Below are 25,564 nucleotides of genomic sequence, written 5' to 3'. Positions count from 1 at the left end.
CACAAGAAAATACATGGCACAAATGACAGCCATTGTAGGGCTGGAGGAGCATCCTGGAAAGGTTTCCTTAGGTGACTTTTCTTGCCATGGACTTGGGCTATCCATTCAATTTGTTTGCATGCTATCAGAGCAGCTGAACTTGCATGACTCTGGATTTCTAGGTTGTAAACAAGAACAGTAATTACCTTTCCCTCTTAAACTCCACTCTGTTCTCATGTAATTAAAAAACAAACACCCTCCCCCCCCCCCCCCCCCACATACATTGTGGAAGGAAACGTTCAGAAACTGACAAAAAGGAGCAAGGAAAAAAAATGACTGGAAGAGGAAGGGCTAAGTAAAGTGATACTGGTGAGATCGAAGCATCCTTCCCAGAATCAAGCAGAGGATCAAAGCATGCAAGAAAGGAAAACCAAGGGGGATCCTTGGGAATCCAGAAAAGTAACACTGGAATCCTGCTCAAATCATGGGTCACTAAGTCGAAGGTCGAGAAGAATACAGTCTCTTGAATGCTAAGTAAGTTCAAGAGTAGAAAAGCAATTCTCAAATCATGGGTCACTTCTTCCCCATAAGCCTGTGGGGAGAATCACATCACAGATGGAAATGCACAAGTGTGTCTCTGTGTGTGTGACATAGCTGTGCAGGTGATCCACGGAGCAATTAGAGGGTTGTCACTGCAGAAAATTGTTTTGAGAGACACATGACTAGGAGAAGAAGGGTGGTAACCCACCAGCAGGCATTCTCCTTGGGAAGGTGGGGCTCCCTCTAGCACAGCACCTGAAAAGGGGCTCAATAAAGCCACCAATACAACCCAGATGGAAGGGGAAAAAAACCCCAAAAACAACAAACAACCAACAGTGGGGCATGCAGCTAAGATAACATTCTCCTGGAATACCTCCAATTCCTCCAAGCTAGTTGGTTTTGAAAGGGACTTTTCTACAGCGATCTATGCTCAATTACCCTTATAAACCCTTGCAATAACATGTGACTCAAAGTCTACCTATTTGTCCAAGGGAGAAACAAGGAGGGAGTGTGGCAAATGGGGAATGTGGGAGTGGCTGCCGATGTGGGCTTGGGGAGCACAGTCATTTCCTCCAGCTTCTTCCCTGCTTCTTCCCCCCCTCCGTCTTTGGTATCCGAGTATGTTGTTGAGGAAGTGAAAGAAGGTGATTTTGTATCCACAGGCATTCACACATTTTTACATGACTGCACCTTCTTAGCCAGAAGTAGCAGTTCGAGAGCTGAAGCAGGTGAGGTTGTTCCTTTGGGAATTAAAAGGCTAAAGAGTACCCGGCGGCAAGAAACGACCCGGAGGAACACCAAGTGCTTGGAAGATAAAAGCTCATGTAGGGTGGTAGCGAGACGCTGCTTAAGCCATGTGCTCGCACCGTAATCCGTGGATCTCGATGCAGAGATTTCCTTCCCCCTTGTGGGCTACCAGACCTGGCTACAGCTCACTTAACCCGGAGCCTGTTCCCAGCCTGCTGTCTATCGGACAGGGATCTCCAGTCGGGACAGCAGGGTGACAACCGCGGCGCAGCTGGGCTGGGCTGCGGCGGGGCACGGCGGCTGTGCAGCCGCACGCCCGCACTGCTGAGCGCGAGAGAAACTTTCAGCCACTCGCGCCCAGGCGGGACCGACAGACCGACCGGCTGCAGCCGCCCGAGAGGCTCGGGCACCCCCGCTCACCTGCCCCTGCACGCTCGCACATCCCCGCCGCTGCCGCTGCTCCCCCGGCCGGACGGCAGCGGAGCCGACCCCGCGGAGGGAAGCTCCCGCCCCGCGGCTATCGGGCCTCCCTCCCCACGGCTTCCCCCGGCCGCCCGGCGGCCGTGCCCGCCCTTCCCAAGCCCATCGCCATCCTGCGCATCCCTTATCCCCGCATCCCGAGCATCCTTCATCCTCGCAGCGCGGCTTACCGGGACCGCTGCAGCTCGAAGGCGGCGGCGGGGCCGGGCTGCCCCAGTTCTCCGCTGCCGCCGACGCTGCCCTGGGGGCTGGTGCGGCCGAAGGGCGCGGGCAGCACCCCGGCCGTGAAGGAGTTGAGGCGGCCGCGGCTGCCCGCCGCCGCGGCGCCCAGGAAGGCGGCGGGCGGCACCTGCACCGCAGCGAAGGCGTCCTCCTCCTCCTCCTCGTCTTCTTCCTCCTCCGGGGGCTCGGCAGGCGCCGCCGGGGGGCTGCCCAGCCGCGGCGGCGGCTGCGCCTGGCGGGACCGGGCGGCGGGGCCGTCGTTGCCCGGCGGCGGGGGCCGCCCGTCGAGGGAGATGCTGGTGAGGAAGGAGAGCGCGGCCTGCCTGCGGCGGGGGTCGCTGCGCGCCGGCAGCAGCGGCTGCGGCGGCCCCGGCGGCGGCTGCGGCGCTTTCCTGGGGCAGGGCTCCGCCGGCGGCGGCAGGGGCCCGGCGGCGGGACTGCCAGGGCTGGCGGCGGTGGCGGCCGCCGCCATTGTCGGCCGGCTCCCCCTCCCCTCGCCGCTGGCCGGGCGCTGCCTCTCGCTGCCGGCCCGTCAGGCGGGCGGGCGGCGGGGCATGGGTGCCGCGGTGCCTGCGGGGTGCATGGGGGTGTCGGGGGGTGCGCTCCGCCCGGGCGCGCCGCGCTGCCCCGGGCCCCCGCCGCCCGCCCGCTCCGTATTTATAGGTGCAGCAGCCGCGCCGCCGAGCGCCCTGTGCAATAACACGGCAATCACGTGTGGGAAACGGGGCGCTGGAGGAAAACAAAAGCCCGGCCAGCAGCCCGGGGGAGGAGGGAGAAGGGTGGGTCTCGGCGAGCTCCCTCCTTTCAACCTCTCTTTTTTTTTTTCTTCCCTTTCACCCCCTTCCCTCCTCCTCCTCCTCCTCCTCTTTTTCCCTTCCTGGATGCGTGGGGGCGGGCGGGAGCCGGGGAAGGTGGAGTCTGTGCCCGTAGTACTCGGCACATGGCCCTCGGAGCCCGGCACGGACCGCCCCGGACTCGGGGCTGCGGCTCGGCTCGGCCCGGCCCGTCTGCGGCGCCGGGAGCGGCACCGGGATGCAGCCGTGCCGTGCCAAGCTGCCCTGGCGCTGCCCGCCGGTTTTCCCGGCTGGGGGCTGGTGCTCAGGACAGGCGCTGGTAGTGCCCCATGGGCACGAGGGACAGTCAGGGACGGGGAGCGGCCCCCAGGGATGCGCTTGAATGTCGACGGTGCGTTCTGCGTTGCGGGAAGCCTGGGCTATCCCGGCCCCTGCTGTCCCTGCTGCAGTCTAAGGCGTGCGAGTGCCTCTGTGTGTGCAAGTAACATCTCACGGGTTCCCTATACCATTAAAGCAACCTCCTCCCCAGCCTTTCCCTCTCCCCTGCACCAGAGAAAGTACATTTATTTTACCCTTTCCCTAAAGGGCATATAGCCCAAGCCCCAAATATCTGTATCCGTGTCGTCCGCTGTTGAGCAGCTGACTGCAGGTCTGCTCGCTGCCGCTGTCTGCAGCTGTGGCTTGTGAAGGCGGCTGGCCAGTCCCACCTCAGCATAAAACTCGTTCATTCCTTCATTACTTTATTGTGATCCACTCAACTGTGCTACAAGTGTGCTTGTCCTGTGAAGATAATTTCATCAACGGCTTATGTAAGGGTTGGATAACAGATACATACAAACAGAGGAACATATGGCTGTCGCAAGATAGCAACACGCGCTTTCTTCATAAAGTATTACAATGGCTTGTGTTACATTCCAGTTATAGCTGGTGGCTGATTCATAAGCCATTCCAAACTGTCACAAAATATTGTGATGTCCCCTACAATTTTATCAAAACCTTGCTAATTTGATGATTTAAAAAAAATAAATAAAAGATTGATCAGAAAAGAACCCAATCCCATTGTTAGAGGAAACTATGGACCCAGGTATGTGTTCCTCTCAAAAACTGATATTTTGAACATTCAAAGATTTTAGAATTCAGCTCTGTGGCTTGGATTTATTTTTCAACCTTTGGTCTCTATTAACATTGAGTACCACAACCCCCAAATTTAGGTACCAAGTCTCTGGGGTGTGCTACTTTTGTGGTAGGGACACTGCACAGGCAGCATCCTGAGCAGGAAGCAGTGAGAAAGGGAAGGGGAAATGATGGAGGAAAGAGATGTTTTCCAGATTACACCTTTTTAGAGAGGTAGGTGTGTGCTATTTTGAGATGGACAGTCTCATTTCAGTCTACTCTCTTGAGGTTTACACTGGTTTTGTCTTTCTTATCAGAGGGCACTTCTGTGCCTGTCCCTGTGGCATGTCAAGGATGGTTCATTTGGATGGAAAGTGGGTAGTCCAGAGTGCTAAACACTCTTCCCCAGAGAAAAGCCTAACTGACATGTCCCATCTGTTGGAAGGATGCTCTGTACCCCTGTGGTTGCGAAGTGATTCCTTCAAACTTCTGTTTTGGAGAGGAAGGCTGAGGAATTTCAGGCCTGCCACTTTCCTTTGATGGCAATGCCTTTTTCTGACCGAATGCATTGTCCCTGCAGTGGCAACCAGTGAGATGTCAGGGCACTGATGCACTTGGCTCCTGTGGAGGAGTTCCATGTTTCTTTTGAGACTCCCACTTTTGAAAGAATTCAGGACTTTTTAGAGGACGAGTCCTGGGTCACAGAAAAATGTCACATCTCTGTAGCCTGGTAGTTGGTATGTTACTGAATGCTTACCCCTGGTCCAGGGACTACTACCAAATGGTAAATAGGTTGTGAAACTCAGGCCTTCCACCTTAGAACTGAGTAAGATATATGCTGGGATATTTTTTTCCTCCTGTATTCCTGAGGGGCAGCAGCAACAGTGTGTATTCTCCTCTGGAGCTCAAAAACTCTGTATGGCAACCGAGTGCTGGTGTATATTTCCCAAATTCAGCTTCTCACAGTACACAGGTCTGGGAAAGAGAACCACCACCAAAATGCCAGATGAGGTTCCAGAGGCTGGAACATTTTTTATGAATGCAGAAGTGTGCACTCCTTTCACAAAATTACGCTTGTCATGGGATAAATTGCTATCTGTTGGAAGCATTATTTTAAATGAAGCCACAACCTCTGTTCTGGAGCTCCTCTAAAGCTGACCCAGAGGGAAATGTTACCCCTTCCCTTGTCCACATGTGTGTCCTAATGATTTTGGCACCTGAATTCTACAAAACCATTTTTTATAGTCTCTGTGATCAGGAACACTTATGCTCCTATCAAGGAGCCTATCAACCTCCTTGCATCAAAATTAGAGTGGTGAAGATAGATCGTAGGTCTTTCCTGGGCTGTCTCATCCAGCTGAGCTCCCTTTGTCACTTTGCAAAGTGCTTGTCTGTGCCCACCAGCCTAAATACTCACGTGGACCCAAACAGGTGCCCATGGTCTAATATGCACAAGCTGCCTCTGGGGGGTACTGTCTTTTCCAAAAATCACACTGAAGGTTGGTTAAAACATCCCTTCCACTGCAAGTGAAAATAAACCCATTTGAGAAAGCCACATACAAGAAGAAAATTACTTTTTCAGTCTGAAGTGAAGCTAGTTTTGATAATGAGTGGGGTACCACAGTACAAAGATGATTGTCATGTTAGAAATACCCTTGAAGACCTATCTATACATTTAGTAGCAAATTTAAACGAATGTGCACAACATAACGTGAATTTTTTCCAGTTACTTATGTCCTCTTGATCTGTGCTGAGCAAAACTTTAGGTGATCACATGAGCTATAGAAGTCCTGTATGCTGGAGGATATGTGAAAATGTTAAACAAATTGATTTTGCTGGTTGAAACTTTTTTGTTTGATGGGGTAGCAGTGGTTGACTAGAGGAAATAGCAAAGTTGAAAGGAAAACCAAAAAGGCACATTCTGGAAGCTTGTTTCTGTGACTGTTTTTCCAATCATTTCCTTCTCCAAGTTCTCTTCCAACCAACCAGCTCTACCCAAGTGCAAGTAAATGTTTTTATTTCAGACGTCACAGGCTTATATAACCAGTTAGATGACAAGTGGTAATGGGAGTGATGGAGCATGATGGCTTTTTCACCCAGTGCACCAAGACCTGCAAGAGATTCATGGGTTGTGTGTATTCAGAGGCAGCATGGAATCTGGGGGGGGGCCTGTTAACACAGATGATGGAGAGGCTTTCTTTATAGAGATTGAAGAGGGTGGAGGGAGTTTGGACAAAAGCAAAAGGCCAGCGATTTACCATTCTGAGGAATGGGATTAGAGAAACAGTGCCTCTACATACCTGCCCTCAGAAGAAAGTTAACACGTGTAAAATCCTCGTGTTGTCTTTAGTTTAACTGGTGTGAGTGCAGTCCTGCTGCAAGACAAGTGTGTGGCCAGCAGGACGTGAAAAGCCAGCCCAAAAGGTCACAGACCTTGAGGTAAAGTTGGGGTCCTGAGCAGTTTGTCAGGCCAAGCTTAAAAATATCTTTGCAGGTGAGTTGAAATCTTCACCCGGAATTTGAGTTAGAGGCAAGATTTGTGTTATACTGAGAGTTAACTCCGTGAGAATAACCGGTCCTGAGTCACCAGTGTGAGTCACCAGGCTAGTTCTTGAGTGGCCTCTGCACAAAAACAAGTTTCTTATTGTCACTGGTACTTGTTAGAGCTGCAGGACCTAGGCAGCTAGGGGAAGAAAGAGTAAATGCAATTGTTCCTTGTAATTTTGACAGTCTTGTTTTCTGACTGTCAGGCTCAGTCAGGTAATGCTGTTACACAAAGCTCACCAAAGGTGTCTGGCAATAATTCTCCTGTAGGTGAAAACAGAGATCTTTATTACCAGTGGTCTTGGATATCAGTATCAGATCCCCATAGACAGGCAGAGTTCCTGTAGCCTGTGAGTACTCTAATCTTTCTGTGCAAGACTTTGGAGAAACAATCCAAATCCAGTCTTTATAAACACTTTCTTCTTTCTTTACTTTTCAGAAGAGAATTGCACTTCAAAAGGAGAAAGCAGTTGTAATATTGGAGAAAGATTTGGAATGTGAATTTAATAATCCTCCTGTTTAGAAGGAGTGTCTGGCAGAAAAAATGTTGGGGGAGTTTGAACGAATTTCACTGAGAGCCTTAGTTAAGAATGGAAATTGGATAAAGACAGTACAAATTCTTTACAAAAGACTAATACTGCATCTGGATAGCAAGATCTGTTTTAGTGCCAGGCTCAAACCTTCAGTGTGTTGTAAATATAGCCCGATTCTCAGAAATGCTAAGTGCTAGTGCTTGTGCTTTTCAGTGGTGATTTTTCAGGAGCCTATATATTTTGCTTGTTAAGAGTCACCTTTGCTAATTGAAATGTAGAATTTTGACATTGAGTGTCACCTTCTTGAAAAAGAGTGTTCCTTGGGTAGGATTGGTCCATATCTACCTCTCCGTGCAGAACCTAATTTTGCTTGTATCATTCCAAGGTAGGTGCCAATGTTGCCAAGTTGACATGAAACCAAATTCAAATACTGGAGTGGGAAAGTGAGAAAAATCTGTGAGCACAGAACATCATGGTTGGAGTGGTGTGTGTGACTGTGGGGCAGAACCCATACAGAGAAACAGGTGCCCTCAGCAAAGATGAAACAGCATCTTCTCAGATCAGCTGAGGTGTGGATGGTCAGGGCACCCAACCTGCTAATTATTTTGGATGTCAGAGCTGTGGCATGCATGGTGTTTGTGTTGAAGTGTTCCTGAGATCATTGGTAAACTGGTAGTGCTCACATGAGTGGTAGAGCCAATTTTATAGTTGTTTGTCTCTTAAAGAATTTAGGGCAGTCTAGTTAAGTCAAAACTGGCCTCTGTATCATTACTCCAACTTATTGCACCTTCACTAAGGATGCTTCATATTTTTCAATGCTAGATCCATTGCAGATCTGATTCAGGCCAAGCATTTCTTGGAAAACTGGTCAAAATGGTTATGTGAGCTCCAAGGGCAAGACCATGAAAAACATTGCTTCGCCCACGTTAGAAATTCTTACGACCTCTCCTTTGAAATAGCTGAGCATCCCTACAGTGAGATAACAATTCAGGAGGTGGGCTTCTGTCTCTGACATGGGGATGGAGAATGAAGAGGGGGTGCCCTTCCTGTCATGATCCACCCACTTTTGTCCAGTTTTAAGCCTGTTGAATCATAGCTTGCATTTGCTCGCTAGGGACTTATTGCTGCCTGGCAGCTAAAACTGCCAGTGCCAGTGAGGATATATCCTCATGGAGCAAACTTTAGGCTTCCACCCTTGCTGAAGAGGCTGAGCACATGCAGTCCCCAGAACTACAGGATCACTGGGAAGGATGTTCCCAGCTCCTCTGGGGCACGCTGGAGGTGGCTGCTGGACCACGGGAGCAGAATGGACAAATGGAGTGGAGAAAGGATCAACCTGTTTATGTGTGGAGAGGGAAGGAGCTGCAGGAGCAAAAAATGCCATCCTTGAGTGGGATACATACACATGGCAAGGGGGCTGAGGGCTTGCACATCCAGCATGAATTCCTCCTCACTTCTGCATCCTTGAAGTTTTAAAGTTCTTCATTCAACTCAAGCTGGCTTTGAGCTTTTTTACTGTGCTGCTGTTGTTTTTTCACTTTATATACTATTGGATCCCTTAAAGACCCATACTAAACCAGAAGCTCCATTTTACTGTGTGCTGTTAAAATACCCTGCCATGTCTCAGTGAGCTTGCAGGATAACTAGACAAAACAAGGAAGGTGGCCATGTAGAAACTGCAACTGGAATGTGGCTGTTGCAGGCTCCTACTGGCTCCTACTGGAGTGATTAAATGGGAACAGGGCCACATAGCTCCTCCCTCTCTGGAAAAACAAAAACTGAAAAACAACCTCTGTTTCTGTTTGTCCTTGTTTTCCTGCAGTTTTCTTCTTTGAAATCAGAGTTTGGGTTTTGTGTTTTTTTCAGTGTCATAATAAGTTAACATAGGCGCGAGGTTCAAAATGGAGCCATCCTTATTGAAACGAGGAAGGGGCAAATGTTCGATTTGCTTGGAAATCACCTTAGGCAGTGGTGTAAATAAACATCAACTTCTAACTGCTGTAGAACAGAATGACTCATTGCTAAGAAGAGCTGTTTTAAGGTTTTCATTAAGTGACAGCAATGATTTATCCTGTTCTATACCATTCTGAGGCAATTTGGAATCAAGTACAGAATCACTGGACATTAAGATTTCAGAGGAAAGCCTGGAAGAACATCCATCTTTGCCACAGTGTCTGTTAATTTTTAATCGCCACAGGATAATTTTAAAACAGGCTGCAGGTTTCTGAAACATTCATGTTGGCAAGTTTGCTGGTTGCTGAGGGTTAGAAAACCCTCCAGTTTGCAGGACAGTCAGACCAAGGAGTTGGATGAGAAGGAAAATGCTGTTGACACCTTCTCAGACATGGCCTTCAGCGAGTAAAAGCACTAGATAAATAGAATCTAAGTTTCCCAGAGGAACATGCTGGTGGAGCGTTTCAGAGACTCTCCTTCAAGTTCAGCTGGACTGGAAATGTTTAATATCCAAGAAAAAAAAAAAAAAGTTCAAAGGATTTTTTTTCTCTCCTCTTGAAAATATTCAAGGAGTGTGACTCCAAGGGGAATGAAGGAAGCAAACGGAAAACTTCTGGTGGCAGAAGCTGGATTTTTGCATTCAGCTCCGTGGCGTTTTCCAGTCGGCAGGCAACATGATATCCCATGAGCACCACACTTGGTTCATTCCAAAATTTCAGGGGAGGTTTCAGAGCCATTTCAACTTTGGAAGATCCTCAGTGGGTAGTGCTCATTGCAGGCTAGTGTGGAAAGCTAGCAGTCAGAGGGGAGAAATAAAACCTGTGCCTGCATCCTTGTGGTCTGTCACTGTGGGCCACCTGCATGGGAGTCCCAAGGGTCTGCACCCACTTTACCTTGCCCCTGGGATAAGGCACAGATCCTGCCTGGATCCCCTGAGCTATATTCCCAGCTAAATATTTGCCACGGGCAAATTTCCAACATGATAAAACCCAGCCAGGTCAGCTCTGCCGCTGTTCCAGGGTGGTCAGAAAAGCTGGCACAAGCGACTGGGCTCCTGGAAAGGAAGGTGAAATGGCATTGACTTTGGTGGCAGGGGAATATGGGTCCTGCCTCCAGCTGCAGCTTCTCTGTCCCCAGACCCATGAGGTGCCAAAGGTTGTGCCCAGATGCAGTTCTCATCACAGCCAGGTCAAGCTTCCCATCACAGCCTTCCAGAGGCCTTTCACTGCTTCCTGCAGCCCTGGGTCACGGCTGTGGTGCTCGTAGGCTGCTGTCTCCACTTCCCAAATCCTCCCACTTCAAGAGGAGGGAGTCCAGCCACCAGCTGGAGGAGCAGCAAATTCACCTCCAGGGGAATGGCCATGGGTGCCCCAGCTGCACAGTGGGGCTGCCAGGACTGGGGGCTGCCTGTGGGGTGGGGCTGCCTGTGGGGTGGGGGTGTCTTGCTGCCATTGCAGGGGAAAACAGCAGCTCAATCCTACCCCCAATAACCACAGCTTGCCACATACTTGTTTTACATAGGCTGATAGCAATTAAAGCTGCCAAAAATTGGTCTAAACAGGATACATTTGTGCTCTGAATGTTTTGGCAGGAAAGTTTTGTAAGCCACAAATGGAAATTACATAAATGAAAAGGCAGTCCCATGGCAAGACAGGTCCAAAGTCTTCTGCTTTCTCTGCTCAGACTGAATAGCACCTCGGTGTAATAATTTTCATGTTCAAATCAATGAGGCTGTTAAATAAATGAAGCATTCAAGTGTAGAAGAAAATAAGGGAAGAGAGAGATGGCATTCAACTTGAAAGACTAAAATTCAAGCTTCTTTGAGCCCCAAGGAAAGAATAAATCCATTAGGTTGTGAAGAAATAAGACCTGGAAAGAATCTGTCTGATCCATCCTAAAACTTATGACAAAATAAAACTTACTTAGGGGTCAGAAAGGAAACTGAAAGAAATGGCAATGTAGCGGGAGGGTACAGCTCTCCTGGCATGGCATTTGGTACACACTTGGTGCATCTGCAGGTGTCTCTGTTGGGATGTTTGACACACTGGTAATTCCTTCTTCCAAGGTAAAAATGAATAATTTAGTTCTAATTTACTGTAATGTCTTTTAAGATGGCTGTTTTTTGGGCCAGTCCCTCAGGAAAAAGAAAGGAAAGAGGAAATAGTTCGGATACACAGCAAAAATAATTAACAAGATTTTAGTTCTCTGTGTGTTTGTGCATTTGTATGTATTTATTTATTTATTTCAATTTGCCCTGTGGGCATGTAATTCCAACTAGATATAATAGGACATAATACATACACTCAAGCCAGAGCAGTAGAAGGAATACATAGCAGAATTATTCTGCTGGCTGATTTTGGAAATGTTTGAGCTGTCTCCATGTGGCCAGCGTGACTGTGTTCCTATGGGAACAAGCTCCTTCAAAGCAAGAGGGTTCTATAGCAAGAGTACATAAATCCTGGCTAAAAACTTGCTTTTTAGCACAATATTAAATATTCTGTAAATATGAAGCATTTTGCAATATTCTAATTAAGTTCACTCATTTTGAGAACTAATTGAAATAGTTCTTTTCTACTCTGCCAATGAGGCAAGATGCAATCAGTTACATTCAAGCCATCATTAGGACTCATTAGAGCATCCAAGGTAGTAAAAGCTTGTTCTCACCCTCCATGCAACCACTGTGTTACTTCTCAGAGCTTCAGCCTAGTGATGCTATCCCTTTTGAAAAGCACAGGAGTAATCCCTTAGGCTTTAATGAGACTACTGATTGATTTAAGTACTATTCTGTGGGAGGAAGCACTTTGGAGTCTGGCTTTGTGTTAATGTTTGCCTTAAATGCAGATCTCTTCTGAAAAACAAGGTCTTGAGTTGTATATTTTAAGTGTTTTATGTTGTCTTAATGTTGGCTTATAGTGGGAACAATGCTTGCAGAAGAAAACCCCGGAACTTCAAAGCTCTCCTGAATATTATACACAGGTTGTGGGATGGGTGAGCAACTGCTCATGGGTCTGGTGCAAAGGGTGCAAAATGAATGGGGTGACATCAGATTGTGTTATCACCAAATGTATGGAGTTTAACAAGGGCAAGTGTTGGATTTTGCAGCTAGAACAGGGCAACCCTGGATTTGTGCAGAGACAGGAATGAAACTGCAGAGTGGCACTGTGGAAAAGGGACATGAAGGCCTTGGTTGACGGCAGACTGGATATGAGGCAGCCAGGAGGACCAGCCATGTCCTGAGGGACATCAGGCACAGCATCACCACCTGGGCAAGGATTGTCCTGCTCTGCTCTGAGCTGGGACTGCCTCACCTCGAGCCCTGTGTGGGCACCACAACATAAGAAATTTACAAAGCTATCAGAGAGCATCCAAAGGAGGCTCCAGGTTGAAGGACCTAGAGGGGAAGCTGTGCTAGGACTGGCTGAGATCACTTGGTTTGTTCAGCCTGGAGAACAGGAGGCTGAGGGGAGACCTCACTGCAGTGTGCAGCTTCCTCACAAAGGAAAATGGAGGGGCAGGTACTGATCTCTTCTCTCTGCCAACCAGGACTCAAGGGAGTGGCATGAAGCTGTCTCAGGGAAGGTTTAGGTTAGATGTTAGAAAAACATTCTTCACCCAGAGGTTGGAACAGGCTCCCCAGTGAAATGATCACAGCACCCAACCTGGCAGAGCTGAGGAAGCATTTGGGCAATGCTCTCAGGTGCATGGAGTGATTCTTGGTGTGTTCTGTGCAGGGCTAGGAGTTGTACTTCAATGATCCTTGTGGGTCCCTTCCAACTTGGGGTATTTTGCAATTCTATTATATGCCTTGAAAACAAAGGATTCTGGGGAAGAAAAGCATTTATCTGACCGATTGGTCAGAGTCCTGAGCGATTGCTGCAGCTAGCTGAATTCTTATTTGAATCTATATTCTGAGTGTTCATTCCTGATCTGAAGCTGATCAAAGGTATCTGTGCTTTGCTTTTAACTCCAAGCTGCTGCAATTGCCAGCAAAGTAGTTTTTATGTCTGTAAGTGATATGAGAGAAACAGAACTTCACCTGCAGTTCTTTGCCAGCAGGTAATGAATGAATGGACTGGAAGTTAGAGGGAGACTGGAACTCAGATTTCAAGGCAAGATTGTAAGTTGGGGGAAATACACAGTTAAATGGAGTCAGAACTCCTGTACATCAAGAGTAGATCTGTAAATGAAACCCCAAGTGTCATCTCATTATGTTCCATCTGGTGCTAGGAGTGCAGAAATATGAATTTTCTAATGGAAAGAAAAGAAACAAGGATGTCAGTCCAATCAGGGTCTTATCACTTCAAGATAAGACCCCTCTTAACCATTGCTCAAATATCTTCTCTAGCTCTGTTCTTAGTCCTGGTTCATCTGTGTTGTCTCTGCTGACATAGCCCTCGTTTGCCTTGCTGCTGCTCTTACAGCAATACAGCATCTCTTGCACCCTGCTTGAGGTTCTGAGGGGCCAGGGTGAGACACCAACATGCTACAGGTGTGGGGACCATTTGTGAGTGCCATTTCCCCTGTCCCCCTTAGGGAAGAGTGTGGTGAGGAGGCCCTAAGAAGAAAATCCTAAAGGTGCCAAAGAAACCTTTATGTTTAAGGCACCAGTAAAAACATCCAAGGAGGTTTTTGGTCGTGATGTGTAGGATTGACACTTGGTGTTGAGAAACTTGAAATGCATTTCAGGAGCTGTCTGCACTGATTTATGTGGCACTGGTGTTTTTGGCCACCTCAGCAGCTCACAAGGAGCCTTGAGGTGTCACCTGCCTGTACATTTTTACCTGAGTGAATGTGTATTTTGGGAGGTGCAAGCATGTTTGTGAGGAAAAAAGCGAAGAGGAACAGGGTATAGAGAAATGTTGAAAAATGGCAGAACTTCAATTAGTGTTGAAATTCCTCTTTTTAACATCAAGAAATTTCCTGGTTTAAATTTCATGCTGCTGTAAACAAGAATGACGTTGTCACCTCTCCCTATTTTTGTTCTTGAGAATGTATAGGAATTTTAAACTGTCTGACACCTAATCAGCATTTCAGTGGACCAAATGCAGTATTTGATACTATATCACAAAGCATACTCTGCCCTTGGAAAAAAAACAATTTATATTTTCTGTCTTCAGAACAACCCTTACAGCTCACGGGAGAGCCACACAGTGAAAACATGGGTGTGTCAATCCTTTCTCGGCTCGATAAGACCTGAATTTGTTTGAACAGCCATCTGCTGGTCTTGAGTATTTGCTTGCCAATAGAACAAGATAGGTGAGGGATATGTTGTTTTTATTGCTCTCTACAAAGCATACCTGGATTGCAGAGAGAAGCAGGAGGATGATGGCTCATAAAGGTAAGAGGAAGACAATTGCATGGAGGGTAATCGGTCCCAGAACTTCAAATGCTCAAATTCAGCTTGCAATTGTTTCTGAAGTGGACATTTCTAAAGGGCATCAAGCCAAGTAATTTTAGGCCAAATCTGTGGCTATTTAAGGAAAAGCATTACAGAGCATCGAGTGACTCCCATGAAGCATCATTTTAATTGTGCCTGAATCTGTGCAGTTTTGCCCCAATATAGAGACAGAGAACAGGTGAGACAGGGCACTGTAGTGCTCAGTGCCAAACAGAGTGAGAGCCAAAGCTTTGAGAGTAACAAATCACATTCATAGACGATCTTTCTTTTCCCTCTCCGCTTTGATATTCCCTTACAAGTGTTACAAAATATAAATTCAATAGCCTCCTGTGGGTGAAGCCTAGAAAGAGCAAATCCCCGTGTGAAACCTGCCAGCCCATTTGCAGGATAAACCCTGTTTTGTGCCAGGGTGTCCCGCTCTGAATAGGGAGTTTCCTCTCCGCAGACAGCACCAGCGTGGGTCACCAGCATTTCCCCGAAGGGGTATTTAGAGGGGAGGAGGTGCTCAGGTGAAGAAAAATGGTTTGCAAGAGGAATGGGACGTGGTCCCTGACCTGGGCGGCGGTCCCTTCTCAGGGCACTGCCCTCCTGCAGCATCTCCTGTGGCAGCACAGTGGCACTGCGTGCACAGCAGATGGTTTCAGCACGCTGCCTGAAGTCCAGCAAAGCCATCCTTAACACAGTGGGACCAACTTACGGCTTTTTTTTCTTTTGCGTTAGCTGCGAAAGGAAGAAAGCACAGCCATCGGATGCTGGACATGGCAATGCTTTCTTCCGTGCTGGAGCACGGGAGCTGCATCAGGACTGACTGCCAGAGGAACAAAATCTCTGTCTTCTCATTCTGTCTCACCAGGGCTGATGGAGCTGTTTTTCCAGAGAATTTCCAGCCAGGATATTAAAATAAACTTCTCCCCAAAAGTGGCTGCCTTGAAGCAGCCACCCTGTATCTGCCTTTGTTCTCTCTGTGATGTTCACTGGGGCTCTCCTCTCTAAGGCTATCCCCTGTGCAGCTGAAATTAACCCCTATGCAATCTTAGACAGCACTAATATCTCACTTCAGTCACGCTATGACACTATTTGAAGGACTTAGAGGCATCCTGCTTCTGTGACAGTGTTCTGAATGCCACCTCTCAGATATATCCTAACCCAAACTGGATGTTCTGCTGTGCCTCACAAATATTTTGTAATTAAGTAACTAGTCAAGAGGATTGGGTTTTGACTTTGTGTTTTAATCATCATTATTTGCACCCAAATTCTAAAGTCCATGGTTAGGGCACCTACGGTCAAATTTCCTTTAGCTCTTGCTGAGGGGAGAAAATTGAGCCATAGCCTTATGATCTGAATATAAGCAAACAATCTGTTGTGACAAACTCACAGGGGGATAAAAAAATATGATGATTCAAGGCAACAATATCCTCAACCTGAGATCATCATTTTCACAAAGGCAGGGGGTAACAGCTGGTTGTTCATCAGAGGATTATATCTTCCCGCTGTTACTGCTGTGACCCTAAATAAAACCCCTAATGCCAGCACAGCAGCATGGCCAGAGAACACAGCGATGGCAGGAATAAGTCCCTCTCTTCTGCTTTGGGGAGGTTTCTGTGGACAGTGTTGTCTTTCTGGAGCCTTTACTGAATTATTTTTCCTGTTAGTTCCAGAACTTGGAGATACAAATAATCTCCCTCCTATCAGTGATCCCATTCTAGAATCATAAGTGAGGTGTTCCTGTCCTGCTCAAAATGTAATTGAAAGGCACATACAAATGTAGTGTTTAATTCCAAGATTTTCCTGTATTTTTATTAAAAACCTCCTGGATTCTACAGCTTAGATTGTGCTAGATATAAAAACACACGTTCATCCAAGAGCACAACATGAATGAATGCAAGCATTAAATTCTGCTGACCATTCACTTGAAATTTTTTCTGCCGCATGTGATTCCAGGACAAATATTGATTGAATAACCTCTGTGTGTGTGTGAAGTGTGGTCTAACACCCAGAGCGACCTTTCTCTTCCATGTCTAATCACCAGCCATAGCTGTAAGCTTGCTTTTGTATCAAAAATCTTGTTTCATAACTCAGCTCCCCTGCTCTTTGGAACCTGAGTTTCTCCGTTTGTTTGTTCAGCCAGTTGAGGTCTGCTGGGATATTTCTCTGTTTGATTTGCTTGTTAGCTTTGTTGCTGGCTGAAATGGCCCGGGGATGGTTTGTTCAAGGCTTTTGTTTTCTTTTCTGGAAGAGTTGGTGGAGGGTTTTGTTCTCCTCAAGTCGGGCAGCATCGCTGCAAGTGAGGTTTGCCTGGCTGCCCGCTGCTCACCCACCTGGGCAGGTGGCACCGTGTCTGTGCGTGGGCTCCGAGCATCGCCCTGGCCTCTGAGGGGGTCATGCAAGGGCTCTTCCTTTCTATTTACAAAAACACCAGCTGATGTTTTGACATGCTGATTGTTTGGGCCACAGCCTGTCTCTTTGCCTGACTTTCCTCACAGTTTGAGGCTGAGCCCCTGGGGCAGATGGAGAGAGAAGCGAGGTCAGGGCTGGTGTTTGTTGGGACTGGCTTAACCAAGGCTGGGGAAATACAGGGAGCAGCAGAACAAAGGAGTGAGCTAGATGCTTGCTTTCTCTCTCTCACTCCCTTTCTGTCTCTCTCTCTTAGAGATGCTCCTTATTACAGGGAAAGGAGACAAGTATGATAATGGTCCTTATAGTCACTTTCCGCATTCACAGAGTGCAGTGTATAAGTTCTTTATAGAACACGTATCTCCCCTGAAGGCTTCTCATGGGAAACTTGGGGAAGAACTGCAGCCCCCACTCATTCTTCTCCACACCCATCCACCCTCCTTGTCTTCAGAACATGAGCTATGGTGGCAACTGGAGCCTGGATTTAGTTCTCTTCCATTTGTGCCATCATCAAGACTACAGTAGTTCAGGCCTCCAGTTCCCATCAGGGATTCCTGCATCTGTATGCACACATTGCTCCCTCCTAGCCTAAGAAACATTATTATTTATTCTCGTGTTAACTAAAAATACTCATATTGGTTTCTCCTAAGATTGTGATTCTTACTTTTTTACATAAATATATATAAATAAACATGCACTAAATATATATTGATAAATATATATATCTATATATATACACACAGATATATATATATTCCCTCCCCTTTCCTTCTCTTCTCACAGTCTGAGTAGTCCCAGTGAGAGGACAGTAACTTTCCATCACAAATGCTTTTCCTGTGACTGTTTTTGTTTTCTAAGCCTGCCACATGAAAATAGACACAATATTTTCATTTTGGTTGTCTGCAAACAAATATAAATTTGACTTCCAGAATGTGTTCCTAGAGCAAACCAAGTTGTTCTAAGGTTACTCCCTTTCTAAATAATACTTACAATATATGTGCGGATAAATTAATTTAAAAGTACTGTGATGATGAACCGAAATCTCTGTTACACAGTGGTTAATTACAAGAGTTTCAGTTTTTGTTGGTATTTGCTCCATTAGTTATTCATACCACAAACAAATATGCTAACAGTTTTTTGTTATATTCTCTTGGAGACGTGATTAAAACCAAATTTTAGCCTTCACAGATCCAAGCCTGTGTCTGGAGCCATGCATGTGCCAAAATGAGGAGACAAAGGGCTGTAGGAAACCCTCTTCCTCCCCTGCCTGTCCTAATCCAGCTGGTAAAGTCTGGTGGACAGATTTCAGCTGCCAGCAGGGCTTCTCTGGGAACTGCATCCTCCTCCTCAGCATAATGGCAGGAGATTGCTTTCCCTGAGGATTTTTCAAGGAAACAGTCTATACTTTTAACATTAGCTCAGCTGGTGGAAAGCAGCAATGCCCCAAGCTGGCATTATGGTTGTCAGGGAGAAAAGTACCTCTCTACAACTGAGCATTGCACCTCCTGAGTTCCTCCTGGAACCTCCAGGTGGGTCAGAAGTCATTGTGATACTATCAGCTTCTGCTGGCTGGCCTGCTCCCTCTCCTTGGCTTCAAGTTTTTGCTGGACTACAGCTCATCCCCTCTGCTTGAGGGACCTAAAGCGAGCCCTAGGAGGGACTTCACATCACCTGACACTTGATTTTTTCTGCTGTGAGCAAGCATTACCAAGTCAGGCCCACAGCACAGAGGGCTCAATACAATCTGAAAGGAAAATATGGAAATATTTCGTTTAATGTGCAGCACAGGGATCCTGCTATCGACTCACAGCTTTAGCTCGCTCCAAGCTGCACAAGCATTTGGCAGGACGGCAGGATGCTGAGGAACCTTGGTGTTGGGCATATGAGATGGCAGAGTCCCTTGGAGACATTTTGTTCGCTTCCACTGAGATATCTGCTTATTTCACATAGGAACAAGCCTCCCTCCTTCCCGGAGGGTGAGAGCAAGATGTATATTCAGATGATGGTCCAATGAGTAACCTCTGGTACGAGAAACCTCTGAACTTCAGGAAGCTGGGATGCTGTGCTGCAGGAAGAACAGCTTGCCACACTTTACCTGTGTTCTTTTTGTAGACTCTTTCTTTGAGTCACAGCAGCGGTTTAGAGGAGCTGCTCTTCCTACTGCTACCTTTAAACATACGGACCAAACCTTGAAGCTACCTCCCATTCTTAAAATTTCAACCCAGGTGAAAGGGGAGGTTTGTCAGGATCTGTCTCTGAGTGAGGAAGACTGTCCCTGCAGCATGCATGGATGCTCAGTACGCTGGTGTGGAACAGATCGTGCCAGATCATTTTGCATTTGGGTCACTGTATTGGCTGCTTACTTTGACATGTGTGATTCACTGTCCATCTCCTGGCACATATTTTAGAAATCCCTGCTCCAGAAGTATTTACCTGCTGAAGGAGCAGACTGAATACTAGGTGGAGGCTAGAGATATCCTTGTTCCTTTTCTTGCAGCATGCAGCATGCAGCATGCAGCTGTGGTGTGTGGACCCTGGCTGGATGCCAGGTGCTCATCAAAGATGCTCTAACACCCCCCTCCTCAACTGGCTAGGGGAGATAATATAGAAAAGCTCATGGGTTGACTCATGTAAGGGGATTTTTTTTTGTTGTTTGGCTGGTTTGGGGGTTTTCTTTGTTTGTTTGCTATTTATTGCCTTTTTCGTGGAAAACATTAGAAATCAGGAATTAATGATACTTTTCTTTCTTTTTTTTTTTAACCTAGGGCAGCAACTGAAGCCTCCAGCACAGGACCACCTCACAGCCCCAGCTGTGTGTGCATCTCCTTTGATAGGACTGCTCAGTATCAATGCATGGCTTATAAAAGGTTACTTTTTTAAGGGAAAGTGGGAGTTTGGACCAACTAGTCACACTTAGCAATGCTTGCAGAAGAGGAACTGTCTCACTTGGACCAAAAGGCAAACAAGGAGATAAGGCTGACCTGCTTCCACTGTGTTGTTTGTTATCCTGGTGGGAGGACACGAGGCATCACCTGTACAATTTCCTGTCTCTGTTGGGCAGCGGGGCAGGTATTCCAACAGCATCACAGCCAACCCCAGCCCCTCATCCTAGCAGGTACTGAGGTGACATTTCTGCTTGATGCCACAACTCCATAGTCTGAAAGGGAATTTTAAAGGGTCTCAGGGATTTTAAAGGGCTTGAAAGCTTTCCATCACTCTGCTTTCAGAAGAAGGGTTTTACTGGGTTTATTCATGGCTTTGATGCTTGGAGCAAACAGATACTTGTTTAGAATTAGGTCAGAATTCCCAGACTTGTAGGAAATAATCTCTGCTGTATTTTGCACTGTTTAGTACCCATACAAACTGTCCCTGTGAAAAGTCTGAGCTGTTCCCCCACCCAGGGCACTTCTTGTTCATGCTGAGAGCACTCTTGGAGTGTAAGCAGTCAGAGACGATCTGCGCATGGGCTGGAGAAACTTATGTAAATATTGCTGCTTTGGGGCTGGTGTTTAGAAGGTGCTGGGCTAAATGATTTATTAGTGTGCTCAGTGCTGATGCTGAGAGGGTTCTTCTCAGTTGGCTTTTATCACTGACACCTCCTTATGGGGTCTCACTTACTGGAAAATTCCTAGTAACTGGATAGTGGGAGGGACCTACAGCCCCAGGTCATGTATCTTATGATCTTGTGCTGGAAGCTGTGCAATCTATCACAGCATGAGAGAATGAAACCCACAGGCACGGCCATCCTGGAGGCATGGCCTTGCATTAGTTAAATTTGATGGGAGAATCTGCAACTACTACACTAGTGGCAGCTAAAAGTTTCTCCCTCCATAGTTTTTTTCTCTAATTTTTGCATGGTGGCTGTGCAGCAGTCAGAAATTACTTTCCCCTGCACAGGTCCTTGAGCAGCCTTCAGCAGAGACTGGGTGGACTCCATGTGTCTGTAAGCCTTCCCTGCATAAGAAAAAAATCCTTCATTTAGAAACCCCAGTAGCCTAAAACTCAGTAAATACCAGATTTTAGGCCACTTATTCATTTCCACTGCATTCAGTAGAGCAGAGACCGGGATATGTGGGATTGGAGGTTGCTGGGTTCAGCAGCCCAGCAGGTAAAAATGGTCTGCAGGCAGGTTGAGTATGAATTCCAGATTGACACACGAACCCTGTATACATGTGGCCACACACCACTACCCAGTGTTTGGTTTAAGCCCAGCTGGCAGCTCAGCTGCTCACTCACTCCTGCCTGGTGGGTGTTGTGTCACCTCCAGGAAAGCCAGACTCCATCACACCTGATGGTCACCTGGGAAGACAAATTCCATCACTGTGAACATCCCTCCCTTCCTCCTTCTTCCCCCAGCTGTACATGCTGAACATGATCCCATATGGTTTTGGTCATTTGGGGTCAGCTGACCCCTCCCAACTCCATCCCAGCCTCCTGCCTGCCAGGATGCAATGAGGAGCACAGGCAGCCTTGACTCTATGTGAGCACTGCTCAGCCAGAACAAAAACATCCCTGTGTTTTCAACACTCTTCTCAACACAAATCCAAAACACAGCTTCGCACCAGCTACACTGAAAAAAACCAGCTCTATCCCAGTCAAACCTGCACACCTAGAAAACACAGCACTTGTACAAGCAGCACAAAAGTTTTAGTCTTATCCCCCTCTATGTCTGATCCACACGAAGGCCTGTGTGTTGGAAATACATACAGACACACCATGTGGGAAGGAACTGTCCTCATATATCCAATCTATCCAATACCTACTGGCACCCGGGGGGCACACGAGCCCCCAGAGGGCTCCAGCCCCACTCACTTGCAGGGACAAACACACAAACACACAAACACACACACACACACACACGCATGCAGACAGGTCTCACAGTGAACCCCAGACCTCACACTCTCCCCTGTGCTTGGTCTGGATCAGTAGCCAGCTCCTCCAGCTGTTTCACAGGTAGGGATGGAGAAATATCTGGCCCAGGCTATTTCTGCTTTGGTATCTGTCTCCCAAATCACCTATTCCATTTGCCTGCCAGCAGCAGCAGGGAGCCTCTACCCAGGGATGTAGCTGGACAGTTTAATGAGCAGGCAGGACAAATGGCAGCAATGAGGTGCAGGGCACGGCCAGACAAGGGCACTGACTGGTCTCTTATGTCCCTTAACTCTCACCTTGTCCACCACAATTCTCCCCTTTTTGCCACTTCTGATTCCTCCTCATAACATGCTCTAATTATGTTGCATCCCAAGACATTGTTCCCCTGCACTCCATAATGTGTCAAACCCCTCAGGTGAGCCTCTCCTGTTGTCTCACCCCAATGGATGTCCCCTGGGGCTAAGGGTTCCCTGGGACAGTCCTGCAAAGGGCAGAGAGGGATCATGTCCCTAGTGAGGTTATCAGTGTCTCCCTACCTTTTGTCACATAACAACACTAGGTCTGGCATATGAAAGCCTTTTTGCCCTCTTAGGTTACTTTGAAAGCTTTGCTTAAGTAAAAACAGAAATTGGTACAATCTTTGGATTTTAGGGTCTGCAGCTTTGTTGATACAACAACTGTGGGCTTGGTGGTGAGATCAGGACCCTCTAAAGCAGTGCAGCAATGAAAACAGGAAAGGGGAATGGTCTGAAAACACAACCGAAATAACTAATTGCACACACACATAAGTAGTAAAAGAGGAAGATCTCAGAAGCACTGGCAATAGGCCAAGAAAATACTGGAATTTCACATGTTGAAAATTCACCAAACCTCCTTAATATAAAGTTACATGCAGGCCACTTCTGAGCAATAAAGGAGTCTGTATTATCCCAAAGCCTTAAAAAATTGAATAGACTAGTGAGTGGGAGCTTGGAAATCCTCCCTGAAAAAATTCTTCCCTTCAGCTTCAGTCATAGACAAGGAATTGCAGGTCTTGAATGTTTTTGATTTTTTTTAGCTTTCAAATAAAAGAGATGTGCAGAGCAGCAGATACTCTGCTCGAGGACTGCCGAGACAGCAGCCACACACATAATCACATTATTTTATTTTTCTACACTCTCTCCTTGATATTTTTCCACTTGCATGATTTATTCTTGGCTACTATATAGCATAAATCTATACAAAAGAGGTAGTTCTCTTTGTCTGAGTGCTAAAAACATGCCAAAAGGGGCAATAGGATTTAAAATATGGTAAGCCAATTTGAAGCATTTGATTCAACAGCCACCAGTTGCATGTTGGCATAAGGAAAGCTACCAGAGCAGGTTAATACAGATGAGTGAGTTTTGAAAGTGGCAGTAGAGTAGGCCACATCTGAGCAAAATTATCTTGGAGCATCCTAAAGTTAACATGTTTCCTTGAGAAAATTGAATATTTTCACATAAAACTCTCTCCACATGAGTTGCCCTCTGCCAGTGCCCCAACCTATATCCGAGCTTTCTGCAGTGGGATGTGAATTACAGCACCTTGCTTTCTGGTTATTGAACTCCTCCACGTTTTAGAGCATCTTGAGTCTCTTCCCCTTTGAAATAAGATCCCCTTTTCAAAGCCCTTTGAGTTAGTCTGAGCTGAAAGCCTGAATCCAGAACTGTGGGAAAGATGAGGAATTGTGAGGGAAAAGATTTCACCACCAGGAATGCAGGCCTTTGATGGCCTTTGGCAGGCAAGCATCAGTTTTGTTCCTGGAAATGGATGTACATCTAGAACTTGGAAGAGCTGAGCAAAATAAAGCAGGGTGCTGCCTTTAGGCAGCAAATTAAAGTGGAAGAAAGAAGAAAAGTTTGGTTTTTGGAGTCCCCTGTGAGTCTCATTAGTGCATATTGCAGTTCGCTCTAGAATGACTCAGTGTGCTACAGCTCATGGGTGTCTTTGCTGGATGTGAAAGAGCTGCCATGGGTTTTGGGGACATGGGTGAGAGCCCCTAGAATAGGTCATGTCAAGTCTACAGACCCATTTGGAATAATAATTTGTAGTCTCTCTGGGTAACAAATGCCTTAAATCTTACTGTTCCTATTCTCATGTCCTTCCCAGTCAGTCCTAGGATAAGCAGATTCTGCAGAAGTTTTCTTCTGAGAAAGCCCATGAGAGCTATTTTTATATATACCGAGTTGGAAATTATTGACATTGCAAAGGGAAATATATTTTAATAGCAATTGTTTCAGTGCCAGTACACATTTGCTTTAACATAAATGCCTTTTTATAAATGAACCCAGTTCTGTGAGAAGATCATACATGCAGTAACTTCAAAGAGCTGGAACAGCCTGGAAACCACCAGTCTCCACAGCATATACTTGTCGTTTGAAAGGAATATTGATCACATTTAATGACTTGTGAAATAAGTCATGTATTTCCATATATATTTCCACAATACTATGTCAGAACAACATGGCCATTTAATATCTTGCCAAAATTTTCACAAAAGCCTCCTTTGCTTATCCTAAGGGTGAAGAAGAACCTTAACAAAGTCTTGCTGAGTGTTGTTCTGGAGGAACTTTACCAGTAAGTGCCACTCATCCTCGACCTCCCTGGCCCAATGCTCTCTGTTAACCATAGCAGAAGATGGAGCAGAGGAGACAGAAATGTAATTCCTTTCTTGGAAATGCATAATACTTTTCCAGGATTGCTAAGAAAATATTCTCTGTCAATACTCAGAGGCTGAGGAATAAAAAAGGCTTTCTGACACCACCCCCAAACAGTTAACTCTTCCAACACGTGTGAGAAGAAGAGAATCATATTTCCAAGGATTTCATGTTCTTCTCTATTACCGACCAAAAAAGAAGTAGAGGGAAGTATGGCTAAAAAAATATTCTTTGCAGACTTTTACATTTCTTTTTTTCCTTGCTTAAGTGTCAAATTATTAGGATTAAACTTCAAAAGTCCCATTGGTTTCTCTGAATGGTTTGCCAAGCATTTAATGATCTATTAGCAATTAATAAAGTGTGCTTGGCAGGCTAGCAAGCTTGAAAGTATTCATTTCATATCCAGCAAGCAAAACACTTTAGAAACACGTATAAAGAGCATGGTGATTTCAGAGAGGGTTGTCCTGATGAGTTTGAGATTTTTGCCTGCTTCTATTAATTTGACAGTAATGATATAAGTTAAATTGCTAGGGCAGAGTGAAATACTTCAGGAAGTCTAATATTTCAAACCCAATTATTTTAGATTTCATTTAATGGAAAATTTTGCCATTTTGTTCCAAAGTGGAAGACTACTACAATTTGAGATGCAGGATATTTCCATGGAATAGAAATAAAAAATTAGATTTTCTGACTTGAAGCTATTAGTGTCTTGGTTCTAATTATATTCATCCTTACATTTGTGTGAGAGAGTACCTGTAGTTTTGTTAACTGGCTTAAGTAAAAGAAAATTTGAATTAAAATAATTGCCTCTTCTAGGACACCTGTTCAACATTAAAAGAGTATCAACTCATTATCTGATACACATTATCCAAGATAATGTTAGCTTTTTTTTTCATTTTATGCTTCTTTTCAATTGCAGCTTAAATTCCCAAGCTTTCTGAAATGGTGAGTCATTAGGAATGTAATTTCAGAGACTGTATTTAATCTCTTTATCTTTTCCCACAACTGATTTACCCAAGGGCACAAGTAAAGCACACAAAACATATTCCTAAAGGCCCCTAAATTGTTATTTCTTTCTTATCTAGCTTTATTTTCTTCTCATTTCGTTTAAAACTGTTCTAAAAAGACTCATAGAGTTGGTAATTTTGGCTGTGAGGGAATTGAGCAGCTTTTATCACCATATGGATATGAGCTGACAACTAGAGCTGAATTTTGTCTCCTTTGCTTCTTGTTTCATGTGTGTCTAATCCACAGAACCGTCTCCTGCCTGCCTATTCCTACTGGCTTTGGAATACTGGCATATAAAGGTTTTGTCCTTTG

The 25,564-nt window shown here is 46.1% G+C and overlaps 1 protein-coding gene and 1 long non-coding RNA gene across 3 annotated transcripts in view; one reads left to right on the top strand and one right to left on the bottom strand.

Moving 5' to 3' along the window:
* CABLES1 (Cdk5 and Abl enzyme substrate 1) overlaps nucleotides 1-2,455 on the bottom strand; it is a 70,582-nt gene extending 68,127 nt beyond the window's left edge. Inside the window, exon 1 of the mRNA XM_088173951.1 lies at nucleotides 1,917-2,455. Within this exon, the coding sequence (XP_088030077.1) occupies nucleotides 1,917-2,440 (524 nt within the window). The 5' untranslated portion in view covers nucleotides 2,441-2,455. The remainder of the gene's footprint in view (nucleotides 1-1,916) is intronic.
* LOC148225405 (uncharacterized) lies at nucleotides 2,153-25,564 on the top strand. 2 transcript variants are annotated; one of them, XR_015807046.1, is made up of 2 exons: nucleotides 2,153-2,267; nucleotides 19,463-25,564. It is a non-coding gene; the product is annotated as an uncharacterized LOC148225405 (long non-coding RNA). The 2 variants fall into 2 exon arrangements; XR_015807047.1 differs by lacking the exon at nucleotides 2,153-2,267 and adding an exon at nucleotides 10,358-13,022.

This window comes from Sturnus vulgaris, chromosome 1 (genome assembly GCF_052056855.1).
Source record: "Sturnus vulgaris isolate bStuVul1 chromosome 1, bStuVul1.hap1, whole genome shotgun sequence".
In the NCBI taxonomy this organism is placed as follows: Eukaryota; Metazoa; Chordata; class Aves; order Passeriformes; family Sturnidae; genus Sturnus; species Sturnus vulgaris.
This window is presented reverse-complemented; position numbering and strand designations above follow the sequence as displayed.